General features: G+C 40.9%; 2 protein-coding genes across 2 annotated transcripts in view; one reads left to right on the top strand and one right to left on the bottom strand.

Moving 5' to 3' along the window:
• Positions 1-292: 292 nt before the first annotated feature.
• LOC137294350 (uncharacterized) lies at positions 293-12,941 on the bottom strand. The gene is made up of 16 exons (XM_067825356.1): positions 12,614-12,941; positions 11,555-11,802; positions 10,673-10,737; positions 9,625-9,785; positions 9,303-9,406; positions 8,738-8,950; positions 8,136-8,222; positions 7,587-7,677; positions 7,380-7,431; positions 6,843-6,952; positions 5,418-5,587; positions 4,720-4,829; positions 4,170-4,311; positions 3,389-3,472; positions 2,159-2,268; positions 293-1,702 (listed from the first exon to the last, which is right to left on the bottom strand). The coding sequence occupies exons 1-16, from the start codon at positions 12,912-12,914 to the stop codon at positions 1,654-1,656; spliced, it is 2,097 nt and encodes a 698-aa protein (XP_067681457.1). The 5' UTR covers positions 12,915-12,941; the 3' UTR covers positions 293-1,653.
• A 285-nt stretch (positions 12,942-13,226) lies between these two features.
• The window catches only part of LOC137294083 (5'-3' exoribonuclease 2-like), a 62,523-nt gene continuing 55,109 nt past the window's right edge, over positions 13,227-20,640 (top strand). Inside the window, exons 1-2 of the mRNA XM_067825022.1 lie at positions 13,227-13,354; positions 14,438-14,565. Coding sequence (XP_067681123.1) covers positions 13,280-13,354; positions 14,438-14,565 — 203 coding nt within the window. The 5' untranslated portion in view covers positions 13,227-13,279. The remainder of the gene's footprint in view (positions 13,355-14,437; positions 14,566-20,640) is intronic.

Below are 20,640 nucleotides of genomic sequence, written 5' to 3'. Positions count from 1 at the left end.
TTCAAACTATAACCTGTTACGTCATAGCACCTAGAACCTATAGATCTCAACAACATTCATTATTCCACACTCCACTGAAATGTCCAAACCTACATAAAATCATAATGAACTAAAGTTAGTGACTTGTCCAACAAGGGCGATGGAGTAGTGTAGCGGATAAAGCATTTGCTCCTCACACTGAAGACCAAGGTTCCCCACATTCCCCACATGGGGACAATGTGTGAAGAATATTCCTGGTGGGTCCAGCCTACTTAGTAAGCTTTATAGCAAAATACTGAAACAACAAGCAACATAAAAGTCTTTAAACTTTTATTTTGTATGATCACTTAAAAGTGCTCTCAAGATGGTAGTGCTGATTACTGGAAGCAACAACAATGGACACTGACAAAATATATTTGAGCTTCAAGATTCAACACGACACATTTTAATCAATAACAATACCACACATGATGTTACAAATAGGTGGCACTGCACATCACCAGCATCAAGAATGGAAAAGTAGTTTCACTACGAGTCACTGTACTAGATCATCCATTTCTTCACCAAAGGTGGGATAGCTCAAGAACACAAGTCACTACTCCCAGAGTGAGCTCCCTTACATGATTATTAGTGAAGGGCAACTGACTTCGGTTCAGCACCATTCATATCACAGCAGTCAGATTAAAGTAGCCTGGAAGTCTGATTGGTTAGCAGATCCTGACACAACGAAGGTAGAGAATTCTCTTAAGAAAACTCTTGCACAAGTGAGGTGATCTGTGCCCTAATGAGTGTTTGTTCCGCATACCTTTGTCAGATTCTAGACATATATCATGCGGGACATAACAAACATAAAGCATCATTGCCAACATAATCACTTCGTTTGTATTGTATCAAGCAATACATAATTTTCTTCAATAAATCCTGGATACTTTGCAGATTCATTCCACTCATGTGGAAACTACCAACATACCCAAAACAGATCTTCCAACAATAGCTTCAACTCACAGTATGTCCAAACGTTACAATAGACTGATTTGTATACAAATCCATATACTAAAGATTATACAACTTCATACTCAGGGGGAATATATATTTCTTCAACAAATTGACTTCTTAACAATCAAACTTCATTAACTTAAGATTTGTGTTATGTTCTCAACTCAACTCTCCAGGACTGAACTGGATTCATCTTTTCTTTCAGAAGTGAGACGAGGAGACAAGAGGTCAGTCACATACTGAGTGATACTTGTGTTAACCACACTTTTTCTGATGTCTGTGTTCCGGTTAAGCATACACATTGTTGTATCTGTTTGAGATAAGCACATACTGTGTGGCGTATGTGTTTCAGACAACCACAGTTTGAGTGATATTTGTGGTTAAATTAAATACTCATTGCAATATCTGCTTGCAGATATTGAATATTTTTTGGAGGTCATCTCATATTGTGGGATTTCTATAATTGGAATAAGCACATCTTGTGTAATGTCTATTTGACATGAGCATACATAGTGTGATATCTCTGCTTGAATTAAGCACATATTGTTTTACATGTATGTCTGAGATCAGCTCATGTTTTACATGCATGTTTGATTCGAACAAGTAGACTGTATCACCAGAATGCCTTAGCTTGATCTTCGGTGGGAGCTTTGATCACAACATTTAATTAAATTGTCTTCACATTATCACTGGAGGTCCTTGAATCTGATTCAACTGTTCCAAGTACCTAGAAAACACGAAACAAACTTTAGATATATGCAACAAATATCCAATGATTTTTCAAAACATGTCGTCTTGCCCACTGGGTTTGGTAAGATTTGATTATCTCATGTGCTGTTTAATATCAGCAACCAATCCTGCAGATTAGCTTCATGAACCCTACCTCCTTCATGGGAACCTTACCTCCTTCCCATCAACAATAAATAGTCTATTGGCATCACTGCCAGTAGATTGTTGATGTATATAAATAAACAATAAATCCATATCACCTGACAGTTTCAAATGACTACAGTTAATATGTCAAGCCATCATCATGTCACATCGGCATCAGCTTAGAAGACTTGACTCATGTAAATTCAACTATACTTGGACCAGCTGCTCAAATAGCAGCCTTCTAATTTGTACGCTTCCCACACCTGATTCTGCTAACACTATGGTTGTGTTGTATCCAAGACAATCTCACCTTGGATTGTGTTGCTCCACTCTGCCACGCAGGATACTCGGACCCAGGAATGAGCTTAGCTGAGACAGGCACTGACTAGCTGCAGTCGATGTCAAAATGTTGTCACATGACTGAAAAGCAAGAGGAAAGTAAGCTCACAAAATCAAACAAACGCTGCTAAAGAATTGACAGTATCAGTTTTAGCATCACACAATGAATGACGAAAACAACATTTTTTACAACATATGTCATATTTGGGATTTCACTTTCTTAGTAAAGTACAAATTCTAGTACTTTTTTCGGTTGAGTCCCATCCGGGATTCGAACCCGCACCCTCAGAGTCAGCCACCGGCGGCTGACTTTGTGTGCTGGCGATTAGGTGCCTGCACCCTCAGAGTCAGGCACCTAATCGCCAGCACACAAAGTCAGCCGCCGGTGGCTGAGCGGGCTAGGCAGCTGACTTTGTGTGCTGGCGATTAGGTGCCTGACTCTGAGGGTGCGGGTTCGAATCCCGGATGGGACTCAACCGAAAAAAGTACTAGAATTTGTACTTTACTAAGAAAGTGAAATCCCAAATATGACATATGTTGCATTTGACCATTTTCTAAATGGCATCGTGTAATCCTAACATTTTTTACAGCATGGGAGGTAGTCAAAGCTGAAAAACATCCTAACAATTAGTAAGTCTACAGCTCAGACAATTAAACCAATGTAACAGCAAAATCAGTGTCATATCTTAACAGATTAGTCCCAACAGAGCCTACATTACAAAGTAGAAACAAGTTAGAATGTCAAAATTGCAGTTAGAGAGTATGATCTTCTAACACATTCTTGAGTATCATGTGAATTGGATCACCATTCTATTATGATGTTTGTTTTGGTCACTGAGCACAGAATTTTCCTAGTTAATGAGCATGAAATCAGCAAGCAGTTAAAACACATCTGAGTGGAAGTTTGGGATTGGGATAGACCTGCATTCCCACTTATGGCCTCATAGCATGATCTGACATATCTCATCAAACCAGGAGAGGAAATAGCGTTGTGTGTAGTATCACACAGTTGAGATATTGAGTAAGTTGAACATTAGTAGTTCCCTGCTTTTGAAATACTGTTTGACATTTTGTTCTTTAGCACTGCACTTAGCAATATGCTGCAAATCTAGTGACTGATATCATGAGTATGGCAACTGATATTTGTCACGCATGTCAGGGAGTCTGACAACCCCATCCCACTGCCGCTAAGAGGACTTACTAAGCTGTAGAAGAGACAGTCCATGAATTGTTCCAGGTGAGGCTTGAAGGCTCGTTTACCCAAACCTTTGGCAATATTTGGGATCTGAAAATGGTTGTAATGTGAACATGAACTTTTGAAGCAATCAAACCTATATGACTGTCTAAATACTTGTGACAATGTACCCAGCAGTGTATTAGAAATGTATTTCATCCTAAATGACACAGCCTAACGTTCAAATGTATTTTTCTTTGCCCTTGCAATGATTCTGTTGTCCAAATAGGCTATTGTTATAAAGACTTTTAATACAGTGCAGCTGAACCTTGTTGCATTGATCTTGTGGGGACCTGGAAAAAACATACCCTCCTACGAAATACATCCTGTCACTTGAACCTTGTACTGTGACTTCTTGTGCTCCTCACCCTAGCACTGAAACTTGCTCTCTGACAACACCCAGTACTGTGACTTGACCCCTACCTAGAACCGTGGGCTGCTCTCCCACCCATCCAGTACTGTGAGTTCCTCTCCCACCCACTCAGTACTGTGACTTGACCCCTACCTAGTACCGTGGGTTGCTCTCCCACCCACCCAGTGCTGTGAGTTCCTCTCCCACCCACCCAGTATTGTGACTTGACCCCCATCCACCCAGTATTGTGACTTGACCCCCATCCACCCAGTACTGTGACTTGACCCCCACTCATCCAGTATTGTGACTTGACCCCCATCCACCCAGTACTGTGACTTGACCCCCACCCACCCAGTATTGTGACTTGACCCCCATCCACCCAGTACTGTGACTTGCCTGTTTACACACAGTCTCTAGGAATGCTACATGCTGAGTGTAGTGATGTCTGTTGACTGCCTCTGACATCACAGGAAGTAGTTGGGCCACTTTCTGCTGATGAGGCTGCAGGGAAGATAACTCAGCCAACAGGTGGACACATCTGGAGGACAACAAGCAGTTAGTGGGTTCAGATTTGTGGCTGTTTTCCTCCTTGAAATCAAGGCATGTCATCAAATAATAGGAAAATGTCAAATCAACAAATGTTGCAGATATCTTTCACAACCACTCTGGTGAAGCTCACAATTACTCTGGTTTACAGTACACCAGTTTCGTACTTAAGATATCTCATCATAAACAGATTTTAGGAATACAATTAAGGAATACATGACAAGTCATGGGGAATGAAGACATGAAGTCTACCAAGACAATGAGTCTGACTATCAAATAGACACCTGACTCTCTCACTGCTGGGAACCTATTTTAAATTGGCATCTCTACTGGATTTATTAGATACAAAAGCTGTAATTCCTGACAGAACTGATGATGGAGAAGACCTATTTCTGATTACCCGTCAGCCATTTCCCAAGGTTCTGGAGGTTTCCGGAACTTGTGGTCCATACAACCACCCCCACGGGAGCCCCGACCCATCTTCGGTGCCAGGGAACCGCAGGAATACATCTGAGAACAATACATTCAGATATGAACCTACACTGTCTATAGATTTGAGGCAGTGCAACTATTGACTACATACATGATTACAAGTGAATACATGCATGGAACACAGTGAGGACTTCCTGGCATCTTACAACATGAGAGTCAGAGATATTCGGTATCAATGACTGTCCCTCGGACATAGCAGTTAGTGTTTGTTTGACTGTGGGTTCTGTTGTGCAGATACTGAACATATCAAATTCCACTGAGAAACTGACAGCCATTACTATATGCACTGACTTTGGAAAGATAAATCTTTTCATATGCACGATTCTGTGTTAATTTGGAGGCATCAAAGAGAATTTGATACCTGATTCTTATGCTCTTTTGACCAATCAGAATAAAAAATTTCTTCAGGATTACGGTAGAATGGACATGAAAATGAATAGAAAAGTATCATGAACAAATCATGTGCACAATGGTATCTGCTCTTGAAGAACTTGAATACTCTCCATCAATGGAGGATGGGATGAGTTTATTTACTAATTTAGATCAACAAAAATAAGACAAGCATTCTCTCTGCATGTTAATAATCTATGTACAGAAGATATTTACCTGTTGATTTGTGTGTAGTTCCATGTCGTTGTCACGGAGACGCTTGACCACCCCATATGTTGCTGGCCCCTTGTCAAGTCCGCTGTACTTTTCCACACATGCAGTCTGGTGTTCCACCCCCTCCAGTCCTGCCTTCAACTTAGGGAGGATCACACTCATTGCCTCCTCACCTATACATAGCAGAGATGCCCTTACATTCTCCTGGTAGCACTGATGTCCTTACATTCTACTGGTTGCACTGATGACGTTGCACCAATGACCTTACATTCTAATGGTTGCACTGATGACCTTACATTACATTCTACTGGTTGCACCAATGACCTTACATTCTACTGGTTGTACTGATGCCCTTACATTCTACTGGCTGCACTGATGCCCTTACATTCTACTGGTTGCACTAATGACCATACATTCTCCTGGTATCACTGATGCCCTTACATTCTACTGGTTGCACTGATGCCCTTAAATTATCCTGGTAGCACTGATGTCCTTACATTCTACTGGTTGCACTGATGCCCTTACATTCTACTGGTTGCACCAATGACCTTACATTCTCCTGGTATCACTGATGCCCTTACATTCTACTGGTTGCACTGATGCCCTTAAATTATCCTGGTAGCACTGATGTCCTTACATTCTACTGGTTGCACTGATGCCCTTACATTCTACTGGTTGCACCGATGACCTTACATTCTCCTGGTTACGTTGATGACCTTACATTCTCCTGGCTGCATTGATGTTATTACATTCTCCTGGTTGCACTGTTGACCTTACATTCTCCTGGCTGCACTGATGTCCTTACATTCTCCTGGTTACGCTGATGTCCTTACATTCTACTGTTTACACTGATGCCCTTACATTAAACTGACAATCATTACTATTGGATAATTATATAGCACACATATCCACGCAACTAGCATATGCTCAAGATGCTTGTATAATTTTCCTCGATCAATGGATGTCAATCTCAGTGCCAATGGATTCGTGGGTTCTATCAAGAGCATAGGGTTGTGCACTGCTCACTAGGGGTTGTGACAACACGGGAAAGCTGACTCAAAGGTTTTTACATTCGGTCAGAGTTGGGCTTGATGCCTCAACCTGGCTGGATAACTAGTTTGGTGCCTTAGCGAGCTTGCCCACCATTCCCCATGTGTCCTTATATTCTGCTGGTTGCACTAAAGTACTTAGATTCTACTGGTTGCATGGATGTCCTTGCATTTAAAGGTTGCACTGATGTCCTTAAATTTAAAGGTTGCACTGATGTCTTTAAATTCTACTGGTTGCACAGATGTTCTTTCATTCTATCTGTTGCAATAATGTCCATACATTCTAACATTAGGGGATGAAGTTGTGCATGATCAGTAGTTTCAAAAAACATGACGTCAGTCTAACTGCAATTTGCACAGCCTATTGACTAGTTCTCACCGTATGCCTGCACCACCTGAGCCAATGCAAGGGCTGCCCCTTGCCTTACAGATGGAATGTTGTCCTCCAGGTTGCTGAAGAACAATGGGTAGAGCTCTGGCATAGTCCCTCTGAAACAAACAACCCATTAGTTCCGCTGAGAATAAAAGCCCCATGCAACAATAATGCTAAGGAATGTTCAGAGAATATGTTTTTCATGCGCCAAAACTCATGGTCAGTTCAGTCCTGAGATGTTTATACCTTCCACTAACATCCATAAACACATGCATTCATTATTTGTTGATGTTTGGAAGGGGTTGGGCCTGTTATGAGTTAGGAATACTTATTTCTCAGTTAAAATCAGCCTACATCATTACACAACAGAGTGTTTGTATGTATTCACAGGTATGGAGACATTCAGAGTATACAAAATGTGAAATCTTGATGACAAGACACGTAAACCCTATGACAACCTAACACAATACATGATATGTAACATTCAGCCCTTATTGGAACCTTGCAACATCATTCAATGTACTCACTCCATCTGGCACTCACCTGGATTCTTCTGGGAAACACTTGATGAAATTCCCACAGGCAACACAGGCAGCTGAAATGTAACCACATGTAAGACAGTGTGTTCAGGAGGTGGGTGAGTGTGGGTTGTGGTCTGGCTATTCGTCTTACATTGTAGTGAAAGTCTTTAAGTAATGCACCACCTAGATGACACTAAACTATTTATCTCTGAGTGCTAGAGCTACCTACCATCTCGGACTGGCCAGCTGTCATCGTTGAAGCACACCACCAGAGCAGATAGAAGCTGGGGAATATTGGGGCTTACTGCTGTCTTCTCAACCTGCCACACAAACACAACATCTTGTTAGCCTGGACTCTACCTAAAAACCTCCCTGCCTTCACCTTGGCTGTCCCTGAACCACTACCTGCCTTCACCTGTCTCTCCCACAACCACTGCCCCCTTCATCCCTGTCTGCAGCCTGTCTCTCCTTAAACCACTCTCTGTCTTCAGCCTGGCTCTCCCTGACCCACTCCCTGCCTTCACCCTGTCTTCACCTCTGTCTCTCCCTGACCCACTCCTTGCCTTCACCCTGTCTCTCCCTGCCTTCACTCCTGTCTCTTCCTAACCCACTCCCTGCCTTCACCCGTCTCTCCCTGAACCACTCCCTGCATTCATTCATTTCTCCCTAAATATATCTCTTAAAGTATGACATGGTTGGTGTGAGATAAGAAAGGTCTAGGTTATCTCAACACCCAGTCCTGCAATCGCATGTAAACAGGAATACATAGATATCTAACCTTTGAGCCAAGTTCTGCAATACAAGCACAGGCAGCCTCTCGCACTGCATGATTGTCCGCTTCCGTCTGGGCGATGTAGAACTCCACCTGGTGGCAGAACAGGACATACATCACATGAAGACATCACTACAACTATATCACTGATAGTGATGACATCACTACAACTATATCGCTGATAGTGAAGACCTCACTACAACTATATCGCTGATAGTGATGACATCACTACAACTATATCGCTGATAGTGAAGACCTCACTACAACTATATCGCTGATAGTGATGACATCACTACAACTATATCGCTGATAGTGATGACATCACTACAACTATATCGCTGACAGTGATGACATCACTACAACTATATCGCTGATAGTGAAGACCTCACTACAACTATATCGCTGATAGTGATGACATCACTACAACTATATCGCCGATAGTGATGACATCACTACAACTATATCGCTGATAGTGATGACATCACTACAACTATATGGCTGATTCCCATCATGTGGCCTTGACCGAACTGTTAAATAATCAACTCATTCAAATTCATAAAAAAGGTAACAAACAGGATGAAGGCTAAGTATTGTACAGAAATCCGTACCACATTCTTGATGTATTTCTCCACCAGTGATTTGCCTACTCCATGAGTGATCAGCTTCCAGGTCTCCTGCGAGTATATGCGCACGCCCTCGGCCACGTAGTACCTGTTGAGACACATGCGGGGCAGCAGGCAGGGGTAGTACTTCTCCCTTGACTCCTCAGGTAACAGGTTCATTAGGAACTTCCGCGTCGCCACAGAACTAGCCAGTCTCACCTGAAGGGGAGTAAGCAGCATGACATCAACTCCCATTGGCACTCAGGTAACTCACCAAAAAGTGTCTATCTATCATGTTTGTTTTTTTCAAAATGGATAGATCTGTTCTATTTAATATTTACGATGCTATCACACCAATACACAAGCACAATAAGTGAATCTACAATACAAAGAGACTGCAATACAAAAACATACAGTTGAGGAGAAATTCTACAATTTACTCATAGACATACCACAAAACTGATCTTAGTATCATCTGCTTCCTGTCTAGAACTATATATTGATGTATGTCTATGCCTGATACAGTGCAGTATATAACACCTCTAGTAATTCAGATGATTTAGAAAATTACCTGGCTCCAGTTATCAGCAAGGCCCTTCCCCAAATATTCTGAAAACTGATCGCCATGGCAATAGATGGCATTATCTTCTTTCTGTCCCTCATCCTCACTGGAACCTGAAATAAGTCAGTAATAACAATATACTGATAGAAATCCTCAAGTCACATACAAGTTATTTCTGAGCAAACTGATGAGATTGTCACAGAGAATATGAAATAGAATAGTAAAATACTGACACATTTCTACAGTGTTTCTTGATAACTTATGATTTCAAGTCTACATGAGTCACATTTATTAATGGGACAGTGATACCCTGAGCCCATTTACCACTTACTTTTTGGACCAGAGTCTATGAGAGATGAGCACACATAGTAGCCTGTTTCACGTACAAAGCGGTTGGTGTGTACGAGTGCAGCAAAGATGAGGTCCAGCAGTTCCTGATCCACAAAGGAGTTAAAGCTTGGGCCACAGCCTTCTATGACAGCCTGCAGACATCTGGGAAACAACAGTGTTTAGTAACTAACCAACGCCAGAAATCTGCTTGTAACATAAATCATTTATTTCCTACTGAGACCTGTACACTTCACATCAATGTTAACACTTAAACCGACCCGTGAAGATCCAGGGTAGAATAGGTCTTCGGCAATCCATGCTTGCCACAAGAGGTGACTAATGGAATCGGATGGTCAGCTTGTTGACTTGGTTGACAGATGTCATCGGTTCCCAATTGCACAGATTGATGCTCATGCCACTGATCACTGGATTGCCTGGTCCAGACTTGATGATTTACAGACCGCTGCTATATAGCTGGAATATTGCTGAGTGCGGCGTAAAACTGAACTCACTCACTAACACTTCAGCCAATACATGAACCTGATAGAAGAAAGTCCCCTGCCTTCACTATTCATTCCATCAAGTCACTTTGAACAATGGCATGGCATTATAGCTCGTAGGGACCAGTTTTCACCTGGAGTGAGTGAATGAGTGAGACAGTATGGTTTTACACTGCTTTTAGAAATATTCCAGAAATATCAAGGTGGGAACATGAGAAATGGACTTCACATATTGTACCCCTATGGGGAATTGAACCCTTTTCAAATGGAATCGCCAGTAGGATATTAATGTAAGATGCAAGATGTGTGCAACAAGTAAGCTAAAAATATTGTCTTGTTCAGGTGAGCTTAAGTCTGAATTTGGAGCCTTGAAAACATCCATCCATTTTTGGAAAAAAGCAGGCAAACCACATGTTCGGGTATATTTTTCTGTGCTGAATACAAATCTGTTGTTTTGCTAAGCCCAAAAATGCCTAATTAGGTGACAAATTGGGGTCAAAGGTCAATGAGTGCAAAATTCATCCTTGTCCACATGAGCTTAAGTCTTACTTCATCCATGTCTCCAAGGACTTCCATCCTGCTGTGTCATGGAAGATCTGTTCAGCACTGTTTCTCTGTGGAACATAAAATACCACTGACAAAAGTAACAAGAGCATAGAATAAGCACTGAACAGAGTTGAGAAACTTCACAAGTTCTCAGTCTTCGTGCAGTGTAAGTGATCATGTAATACAGTCAACACAGTTTCTAGACACAAGGACAAATAAACTGTTCAAACATAACAAGAAACATGCAAAACTACATTACCTGGGAATGCCACCCCCATTATACCTGTACTCATCTACTTTCCCATGCCAACGCTTTCCAGCATTAAAAGTTAAAAATTACGTTTTATAAATATTTCATGAAATCTTGTGTGACTTCACTCAACATGGTGTTGAATGGTGAGTCATTACATTTGTGTTGCAAGGTTAAATACTGTCTCATTTGAAGTCATTTTCCATATGAATGTATAGTTTATATGAAATAAAATTGCAGTTTCCATCTCTTTAATAACTGACAAGAAACTTGAAACTCCAACACAGTAAATAGCATCAAAGCATGAAACATTTTAACAATTGTTTTACTTTTGTCACACACAATCCGCTCATCAGAAAAACAACATATACTATAATCTAACCCTCATCATTTTTCACACCTCTCTTTCAGGTAGATGAGTGGTTCATTTCAAGTCCCATGCCCAGATTCGAACCATGGGCCTTCTGTTTGGATGCCTTGTCCACATGACCGTCAGCATGCTGACAAGGTAAGTGTGTCATCTGTGAGATGACTCCATGCCCTGATACACAGCCAAGTATAAGGAAGAACAAATGGTAGCAATGTTTTTTTAACAAAGAAATTTCCCCTGCAGTGGGACAATCCTGATATCTTACCCTTCCCTGCTGCCCAGCGGGGAGTGGTGATACGGGTGGGGATAATGGTGGAGATAAGGGTGGGGATGTGGGTGGGGATGCTGGCATCAACTTCTCCATCAGCTTTTCCTGCTGACATCTGTCATCTCCAGTTTCGCCATCGAGTGGCTGCCTTTCCAAGTTCTCACGTATCCCACTTGAGATTTTCTCTCGGGTTTCTTTGAAAATGTCTGCACCTGTTGTTCTGCATAAAGAACCAATCACTTCACCTGCAAAAAAAAATGTTGAAGTTTTTTAGTATATCAATGAATAATTTCACGAAGATAAGTAAGTACAGTGTTCATGCTAGAGCACATTCTTTGTTGCAGTATCTAACATGTAAAACAGCATGTCATTTATAAACTATCTGACAGTTGACTTGTGCCAACACTTGTAAAGTGAACAAACATCTGTTTTTAACTGGTGCAAAGTATTATTCTTGTGTGTGTGACTCGTCTTAGGACAGCTCAAGGCAAACCAACAAATAGCTGGTTCCACTTTCAGAGCATCTTAATTACATTATCATAGTTCATTTGCTACTCACTGCATACTCTGATAATGTCAGCAAACTGTCATAAGCATGATAAGGTAATCATCAAAACACATTTGGTTGTGACAAAACTATATTCAAATGTTTGGGCAAATGTCTCATGCCATATTGGCATGTGACAGTTCATGAGAAAGGCGAAACTAGTTAAAAAAATCAAGAAATAATGTTTTCAGACTTATACCATCATCAGATCAAGAATATCTTTAAACGTTGTTTTCTTCTCAGAGAATGAAAAAACTTGAACATTATAACCAAATTTGTATTTCGAGGACATTTGAGATATAATTGCAACATACTGTTTAATATCAAAGTCTCCTTGTTGTCAGTGGATTAAAATACCTTGATTATCGCCACTGACAATTATGGAGTAACATGATGTTAACTTGATTAGGAGTGACTAATACAATAGTCCAAGGTACAAAGTGATAACATGGTTACTCGCCCATCTTTGAACTAATTTCAAATAACAAACATAAATACTGATCCTTTACCTGCTGATATTCTCACACGATATTCCTTGTCTTCCAAGAGATGGAGGGAGTTGTGGAGAACTTGATTCCCAAATTCATTTGAAAAGTGTTGACTGTCCATGACAGTCTTTGAGGCCATAAGTGACCCATGCTTCTTTTCCCACGTACTATCATCGTTTGACATCAAATCAACGAGCTTATTTTCAAAGTCCCTGACATCTTCGACATTTTGTTTTTGAAGAAATTCTTGAAGCTGTTGTAACCCTTTGTCCCGATCAAGTTTGGCTGTACTGCACAGTAGCTTCAACATATCTTCTGCCATGTTTGAAGATAGGGTGACTCTGTATTTGTAAAACGAACTATGGAAAAAATGTTCAGAGTAAGCGTCTTAAAAACTATTTACCATAGAATAGCAAAAAATAGGAGAACTTTCCTAAATTCGTATACTTTGCAAACAAATAATGACATTTGAGAAATGTTATTCAATTTTCTATTTAAACAATCGCTTTCCGTTTGTACTTTTTGATAATACATTTCGATTATTTAGGTACTTGCGTTTGCCTGAGACGTGCGCTTTGATTGGATTAGGCATTAGACAAGAACCAATAAAATTCTACTTTGCAAATTTGCGGCCATTACAGAAGCCGCATGAAAACATCAAGCGTGCTTCTTCATAATTTTTAAGCAATGGGTGTTCCAGCATTTTTTAGATGGCTAAGTCGCAAATATGCCTCCATTGTGGTGCATTGCGTGGAAGAAAAGGTAATACATTATAATTCAAAGGTCACTTTCATCCATAATTTAATCATGAAATTGTGGATAAGTGTTAGAATCAATTCGTGATGTTGCGATTGTGGCCCTGCTTCTAGGGGTAGTGTATCTATTGTACACGGATATTACCAGACATGTGATTTTTATAGGATGGTCAGTGATTCTTGCGCAAAGTGTTGGAATGTGGGGGAAACGGGCTGAGGTTGGGTGCTTGTTTACTGACTTATCAGCTCTGAATTGTGTGGGCAGTAGTCACATGTGTAGTGAAAATTGCAACTTGATCAATGAATTTTCTTCAAATGACATTAGATTGAATTCATTAAAAGTGATGGCTTGCACATACCCTTCTACATTGCCAGATATAGCTGGAATATTACGGTATTAATAAAATATAACACAAACAAAAAGAATAATACCACCTGCTCAAAAATGGCTCCAAGGATTAAATGGAAAAAGAGAGCTGTTTGTCTGGTACATGTCTATCCTTGAAAAAGAGAGCTGTTTGTCTGGTACATGTCTATCCTTAATGATCAGAATGGGGATCCTTCGGCTAAGGAGGATAGTTGACTTTAACCTACTTTGGAAAGAACTCCGCCCTTACCCCCCTCTGTTTTCATAATATGTGTCCACCTTCCCCGGTGTAATATTTCAACACTGAAATACGTTCACTGATTGTGTTTTTAAACCTGATTTGTTGGTTGAATGTATATTTAGGGTGAGGTATGCATGTCAGTTCGTAATTTTGGTTGTTGAGTGGGGTGGGGGGTATGGGCGGATCTCTTACCACCTACTTTTATGTTAACACAACTGACTGTATGGAGTGATTAGATGTGTGATCTGTTACTAGTGTTAGGTCAGAGTGCTCTTGTATTTTTCAGCTGTGTTTGGTAAACTGCATATTGCGGCCAAATAGCCCTTAGGGCGATCCAGTGAGCTGGTATACAGTGAGTGTATATATGTATGGCAAAATACAAAGAAATACATCATGGACTTCACTCATTTTTGCAATTCAATTGAATTGACCACCATTATAATCAGATAATGCCATTAATGAATTTACATGTTTCTTTGCAGCCAAAGGAGGTGAATGGGGTCAAAGTGCCTGTTGACGCTAGCAAGCCTAACCCCAATGACATTGAATTTGACAATCTCTACTTGGACATGAACGGCATTATCCATCCGTGCTGCCATCCTGAAGACAAGTAAGACTTATATTTTTTGTTATCCGGACCCATGCTTATTATGCTTATCTCTTCTTTCTATACCAAGATAGTGGAACACTTGAAATCCCTGGAAGTTCCATTCTAATTGAAGTGGATGTACAATACTCTCACCCACTGGAAGCTTGCCTTATCCACCAATAGTCACATGACCAACCATGGTTGTTACACTCTCCTTCATCGCCTGACGAGGATGGCTGAAGGCACATGGGGGCCTGATGCTATAAGTTTTTGCTTATATTTTGGTTCTTTTAACTAAATTGTGTCGTATTGGGTTTTTGGATTGTAATTATTATCATCATGATGTAAAATTTTTGTTGAAATATATAAAATTTCATGTGGTGTTTTACATGTTTTCTTGAACTTAGACTTGGTCTCAGTTGATGAAATTGTGCTCCCAATGTAAGTTACAGCTGTTGGCTATTGATCCATATGTATGATGTCCTTCGTGCAAACCTATTTCTTCTTGCACTGTTCGCTGTGCACTTTTTAAGAATTTATCTGATTCAAAATTTGCATTATATTTATGTACTGTTCAATGGCGTGCTAAGGACAAGCAATGTAGGCTCTCCCAAGTCATGTCAAATAAATTGATTGATTCTGCATCTAGTAACCATATGTTGACCACCGCTGACATTCATGATTTTAGTGATCAGCCCTAGGGGCATGGTTGGGATACCAGTGAGACTTCGTCTGGATCACAGAAGAGAATGTCGTCAGAATCGGGATCATCTCAACCAAAGAAGATGAAGTCGTTGTCTTCATGTAAGATCAGCGTTCATTCTACACCCAGTGTTTTCTTCGAAGTCCTTCAGTGAAGACATTGTCCCTGCTGATGAAGAATCTCGACTAGTACTTCCTGAGGTACAGATCATCAGCACTCCTGATCAATGCTCAACATGCTAGACATTCATCATCTATGCTGACAACAATGCTACAACCTTCAGACATCTACAATATCTACATTCAACATGTCAGATGCTTTTGCGAATCAACTGCTGCTGCATGCAGTGCAGTCACTGGACACCGGCCTCTTCATGCAATAGTTCACCACTAACAATGAATCTGATGGATCGCAGTGTTGAAGAGGAATGGATACACCAGTCAGTGGTTACAACTACAGTCTCCCTACATGACGGTTCATCGGCTGCATTAGGTCCGTCGCATGAAGAGGAGGCACTGTATGCCCACTCCCATTCATGGAAATCATCTCTGTCGGCTGTATCCTCTTGTCACAGTCTGGACGACACATCTTGTATTGTGAGTGCACACACTCAAGTATCCAGCTACAGTCGCAAGGATTCACCGAATGCATCCTCTGATCGTCAGAGACGTTGTTTGCATTCGGCATATTTGTCAGATGAGGACTTCATGCGCATTAGAATCAATGTTGTTTCAGCTAAGAAGTTGAAGTCATCTACGTCCTCCAAGACTATATCTTTAACAACTGGATCAGTGCTGACTCAATGGACCAGCTCAGTTGCTTACAATGAGCCTCTGCTGCTACTCCCTGGGCGTACTTCCAGGTACTCCCAGAGCATCAGCAAGACAGCTCAACATTCAGCATCTGCTAGACCTTCATCAGCTGTGTCTACAACAATGCTGCAATCTTCAGAGAGTCTACTGTCAACACAGACATCAATGGCATCTACACTCAACACGTCAATCTTCTGCCAATCTACAGTCACTTCATGCACTGCAGCCCCTTGACTCCATCCTCTTCACACAACAGGTCACCATTCAACCTTATGGAGCATCGATTTGAAGGGCAAAGAAATTGTCCATCGTCATCTGCTACAGTCGCCCTGCGTGATGGTTCGACAGATACTATAGTTCCATCAGATGAAGAGGATGCAGTGTGTGAATGCTTTCATTCATGAAGATCATCACCATCAGCTGTATCATCTTGAAGCAGTTTGGATGATGCACTCAGCATGGACTCAGCAAGTGCACTCTTGCATGTATCCCACTACAGCTGTAATAATTTACTGCCTGTATTCCCTAATCATTCATAGATGTCGCCATCGTTTGTCAATTTCGTTGGATGTGGACTTCACACGCAAACCTGCGAAATGACAGCCACTTCGAGGATGCACGCAGACATGAAGATCACACTGATGTTCGACACAGGGACAATGTTCAACGGGCCCTTTGGACCATTCGCGAATGCAATTGCGGAAGAATAGAGATTGCTCATTGTACAGGGCTACACGTCATTGGTGTGCATCAGAGGAAGAAGAAGTCATCTTGGACTTACAGATTACACCTTGGATTACGGCTGGGCTAGATTTCACTTCACCATCGTAGGAGTTCAATGACATTCTCACCTACAAGGCGATCAGTGATGACTTTGACATCTTGACCTTCCCTCAGATTATGCTGATATCTACGGTACCGGACAACTTATGCAATGCCTTCCATACTACAGTGAAGTATAAGCATCAACAAATCCTGTCCTTTATTGCTCGGAGATTTTCTCTAAAACTGACTTGACAGCTGCATTCAAACACCTTCAGCACTTCAAGCACCTGCAGCTACCTGAGATACGGGTCATCACCGTTCAACATGGGTCTACATCTTTCACAGGAACATATGCGCATGTATGCACACATGCATGTGCGAATGCATTTGGGGAATGTGAATTATTCTGCTAGACAGATCCATGCGGAAGGAGCATCCCAACGTTTGCCGTTTAACGTCAGAAACTACTCTACTTACTCGAAGAAGGATCAACAGTTCATCTCCAAGCATCTGTCACTTACATCAGGTCGTGGTACACCAGCAGCGAGATATTCAACAAGATTATTTCTGAAGCTTCATTGAACCTGGTTACTACAATCAACCTGTACCAAGGTGAGGAAATGTGGAAATATTACACAGCATCTGTATAAGATGACAACGGTATTATCTTCAGTTGAAGAACTTCAGTGTGAATAACACATCTACCAGAAGGACAGTCTGCCTATGTTAGTATTAAGCGATGGAAGGTTTTGTGTGCTGTTCAGCCAGCTATGTGCGTGCTCACTCGTGTATCTGCGGGGCAAGCCGAACAGCTACATTATGGAGAAGCCTACTGTACAAAATTTCACAATCATTTGGCTCTTATTACTGGAAAATTATTGATGAAGTCAATGATGAGTTGGATCTTGTATGGTAACTTAATATAGTAAACAACAACTGGAACATATCTGAACTAGTTTGGTTTCTTCTGGTTGTCTTTTTTGGATGTGATCCATCATTTTTGTTTAATTAGGGCTTCTTGCCATAAGGCAAAAGACCTATTGTAATTACTGATGTTTTTATTATTATTATTATTATTATTTATTTTTCCGCCGGATTTTGTTCCAGCCCTACAAAGAGCACCAGTGGACAGAATCGCTTGAAAAAAATCAGGCAGATGCGCACCGAGGTGTAGATATTCCCCATTAAAATCTCTAGGCTGTGGGCCCAATAGCAAAGGGCAGATAAATCAAAATTAATTCAAAATTTTCAATTTGAAATGCAAATATCTCCAAAACTACTGCTGCAATGACTACCAAACTTCTTGAGCAGATGCGCAATCAAAATGTCTACAATTTCGCCTGGACGGGTCGAGTCGCTAAAATGCACCGTTTGGCCGCTATTTGCGATTGAAGTTTTTGCTGCTGTTTTTCAGCCCAATTCTGACTACTTTGCTCCCAAAATCTGCTGCACTACAACTACAACAGCTACCGCTTTCAAACTTGCCATACTTTGTCTCTAGGCACCTCCCTACGCAACGACATCGTCAAATGCGACAATGTGGATTCGATGGCCGCCATATTGGATGCTACTTCGGCTCAAAAGTTGACTACAAAAACGTAAACAGGCTTCTCTCTGAATTTTTTTGCAAGCCATACGTAGCAGATACAGCACTTGAAATACATGTTCTGAAGTTGCTTTTGGCTGGTGAACAATTTTTGTTCTTAGTCATATATCAAAAGTCACGTGATGCGGCCGCCATATTGGATTGAAGCTGTTGAAAGGAAATTTGCAGATTTTGTGAAGTACGCATTTTCCGCAATCCATAACTCTGAAAGTTTTGCCAGCAGAACATTGAAATTTTGCAGATATAGAATACCTACCTGAAATATGTAGCAAGTGAACGTTTGTTACGATATCTTGCTTAGTTACGCATATACAGATGTTTACTTTTGTTGTTTATTTTCAACTCAGATGTATTTTCAAAAAATCGCAGCACCATGACTATTACAGCTACTCAGCTAAAATCTTGCAGTGTGCTGTAACTTGATGTGTTAAACATTTTTTGTTCTTTGATGCATGTCAAAATGTGAATTGTTTGGCCGCCATATTGGATTTCAGCAGATTCTGGTGACACTACATTTGAAACGCTGTATCTACTACAGTTCTACACAGAATGACGTGAAAATCGGCATAGTGCATCAGCATGAGATGCTTAACATTTCCTGTTCTTACATGTATATCAAAAGTTTCATCATTTGGCGGTCATATGGCTTTGAAAATTGGAGAAATCTAATATGCGTCTAAAACGGCATAAAACAGCATGTAACTCCATTACTATTAATCCAATCGCTTCCATATTTTGCATGTGGCTTGGTCATGTGAAGCCGAACATTTTTGGGCGGGGGTCAAAATTCGATATCTCTAACCGTTTGGCTGCCATCTTGGATTGAAGTTTTTCGTTTATCGGGGTATCCATAGCAACGAAAGTTGAAATTCGAATGACTTGATTTTTACAGCATTGTTACGCACAGTCAAGGGAATGCGGTGTGCAAAATCTCAACTCTGTACGTTGAATAGTTTCCGAGATAATGGAGATACAGTATTTTGACGGACAGACGTACGAACAGACAACGGACAAGTTTGTCAGCAAATCTAACCAGCGCATATGATACAGCGGGTCCGGGCAAAACAGAAACACTAATTCCTTTGAGCCTAGATGCCATAACAATGTCGTCTTAGCTCGCGAAAAAAAGTGCTTTTTCTTGTGTCTAACCAGTTAAATGACCTTGACACGTGACCTTGGTGACCTTGACTAAAAAAATTGTTTGTTTGGCATGCTATCATATGCAAGTGTCAAAACCCCGAAAAACTCAAAAATAACGATTTTCTTATTAGGGCTTCTTGCCATAAGGCAAAAGACCTATTGTAATTACTGATGTTTTTATTATTATTATTATTATTATTTATTTTTCCGCCGGATTTTGTTCCAGCCCTACAAAGAGCACCAGTGGACAGAATCGCTTGAAAAAAATCAGGCAGATGCGCACCGAGGTGTAGATATTCCCCATTAAAATCTCTAGGCTGTGGGCCCAATAGCAAAGGGCAGATAAATCAAAATTAATTCAAAATTTTCAATTTGAAATGCAAATATCTCCAAAACTACTGCTGCAATGACTACCAAACTTCTTGAGCAGATGCGCAATCAAAATGTCTACAATTTCGCCTGGACGGGTCGAGTCGCTAAAATGCACCGTTTGGCCGCTATTTGCGATTGAAGTTTTTGCTGCTGTTTTTCAGCCCAATTCTGACTACTTTGCTCCCAAAATCTGCTGCACTACAACTACAACAGCTACCGCTTTCAAACTTGCCATACTTTGTCTCTAGGCACCTCCCTACGCAACGACATCAGTGTTAAAATGCACCGTTTTGACGGCGATACACACTGCATTGGTTAAAAAGAAGACAAAACATTTGAGACGTGCCCCGAATGAAAGGAAAGAGTGCGAAGTAAATTTACTAATATTTCTGCTTAGACTGCTTTAAATATCTATCGAACGTGGTTACTTCTATGTACACATCACCATAAACAATACTAGCCATCAAAATCCCCAAGTTTCTGCTTATTAAGGAAATAGGCACTTCTTTTTATCACCGACGGCCCAGGAATACGCGGCGGAATGTGCCAAAAGTTGGCGCAGCATTTAACGTTTAACCCTTGGAAAGAGCACGAAAATCTGAAGGAAAGCGGGAGGACAATGACGGCCGCTCCTTCAAACATGTGTCTCACAGGACCGCACACCAGCACTCACTATTGTGTCTAAGTTCAGTCGTTTC

Source organism: Haliotis asinina, chromosome 8 (genome assembly GCF_037392515.1).
Source record: "Haliotis asinina isolate JCU_RB_2024 chromosome 8, JCU_Hal_asi_v2, whole genome shotgun sequence".
NCBI lineage: Eukaryota > Metazoa > Mollusca > Gastropoda > Lepetellida > Haliotidae > Haliotis > Haliotis asinina.
This window is presented reverse-complemented; position numbering and strand designations above follow the sequence as displayed.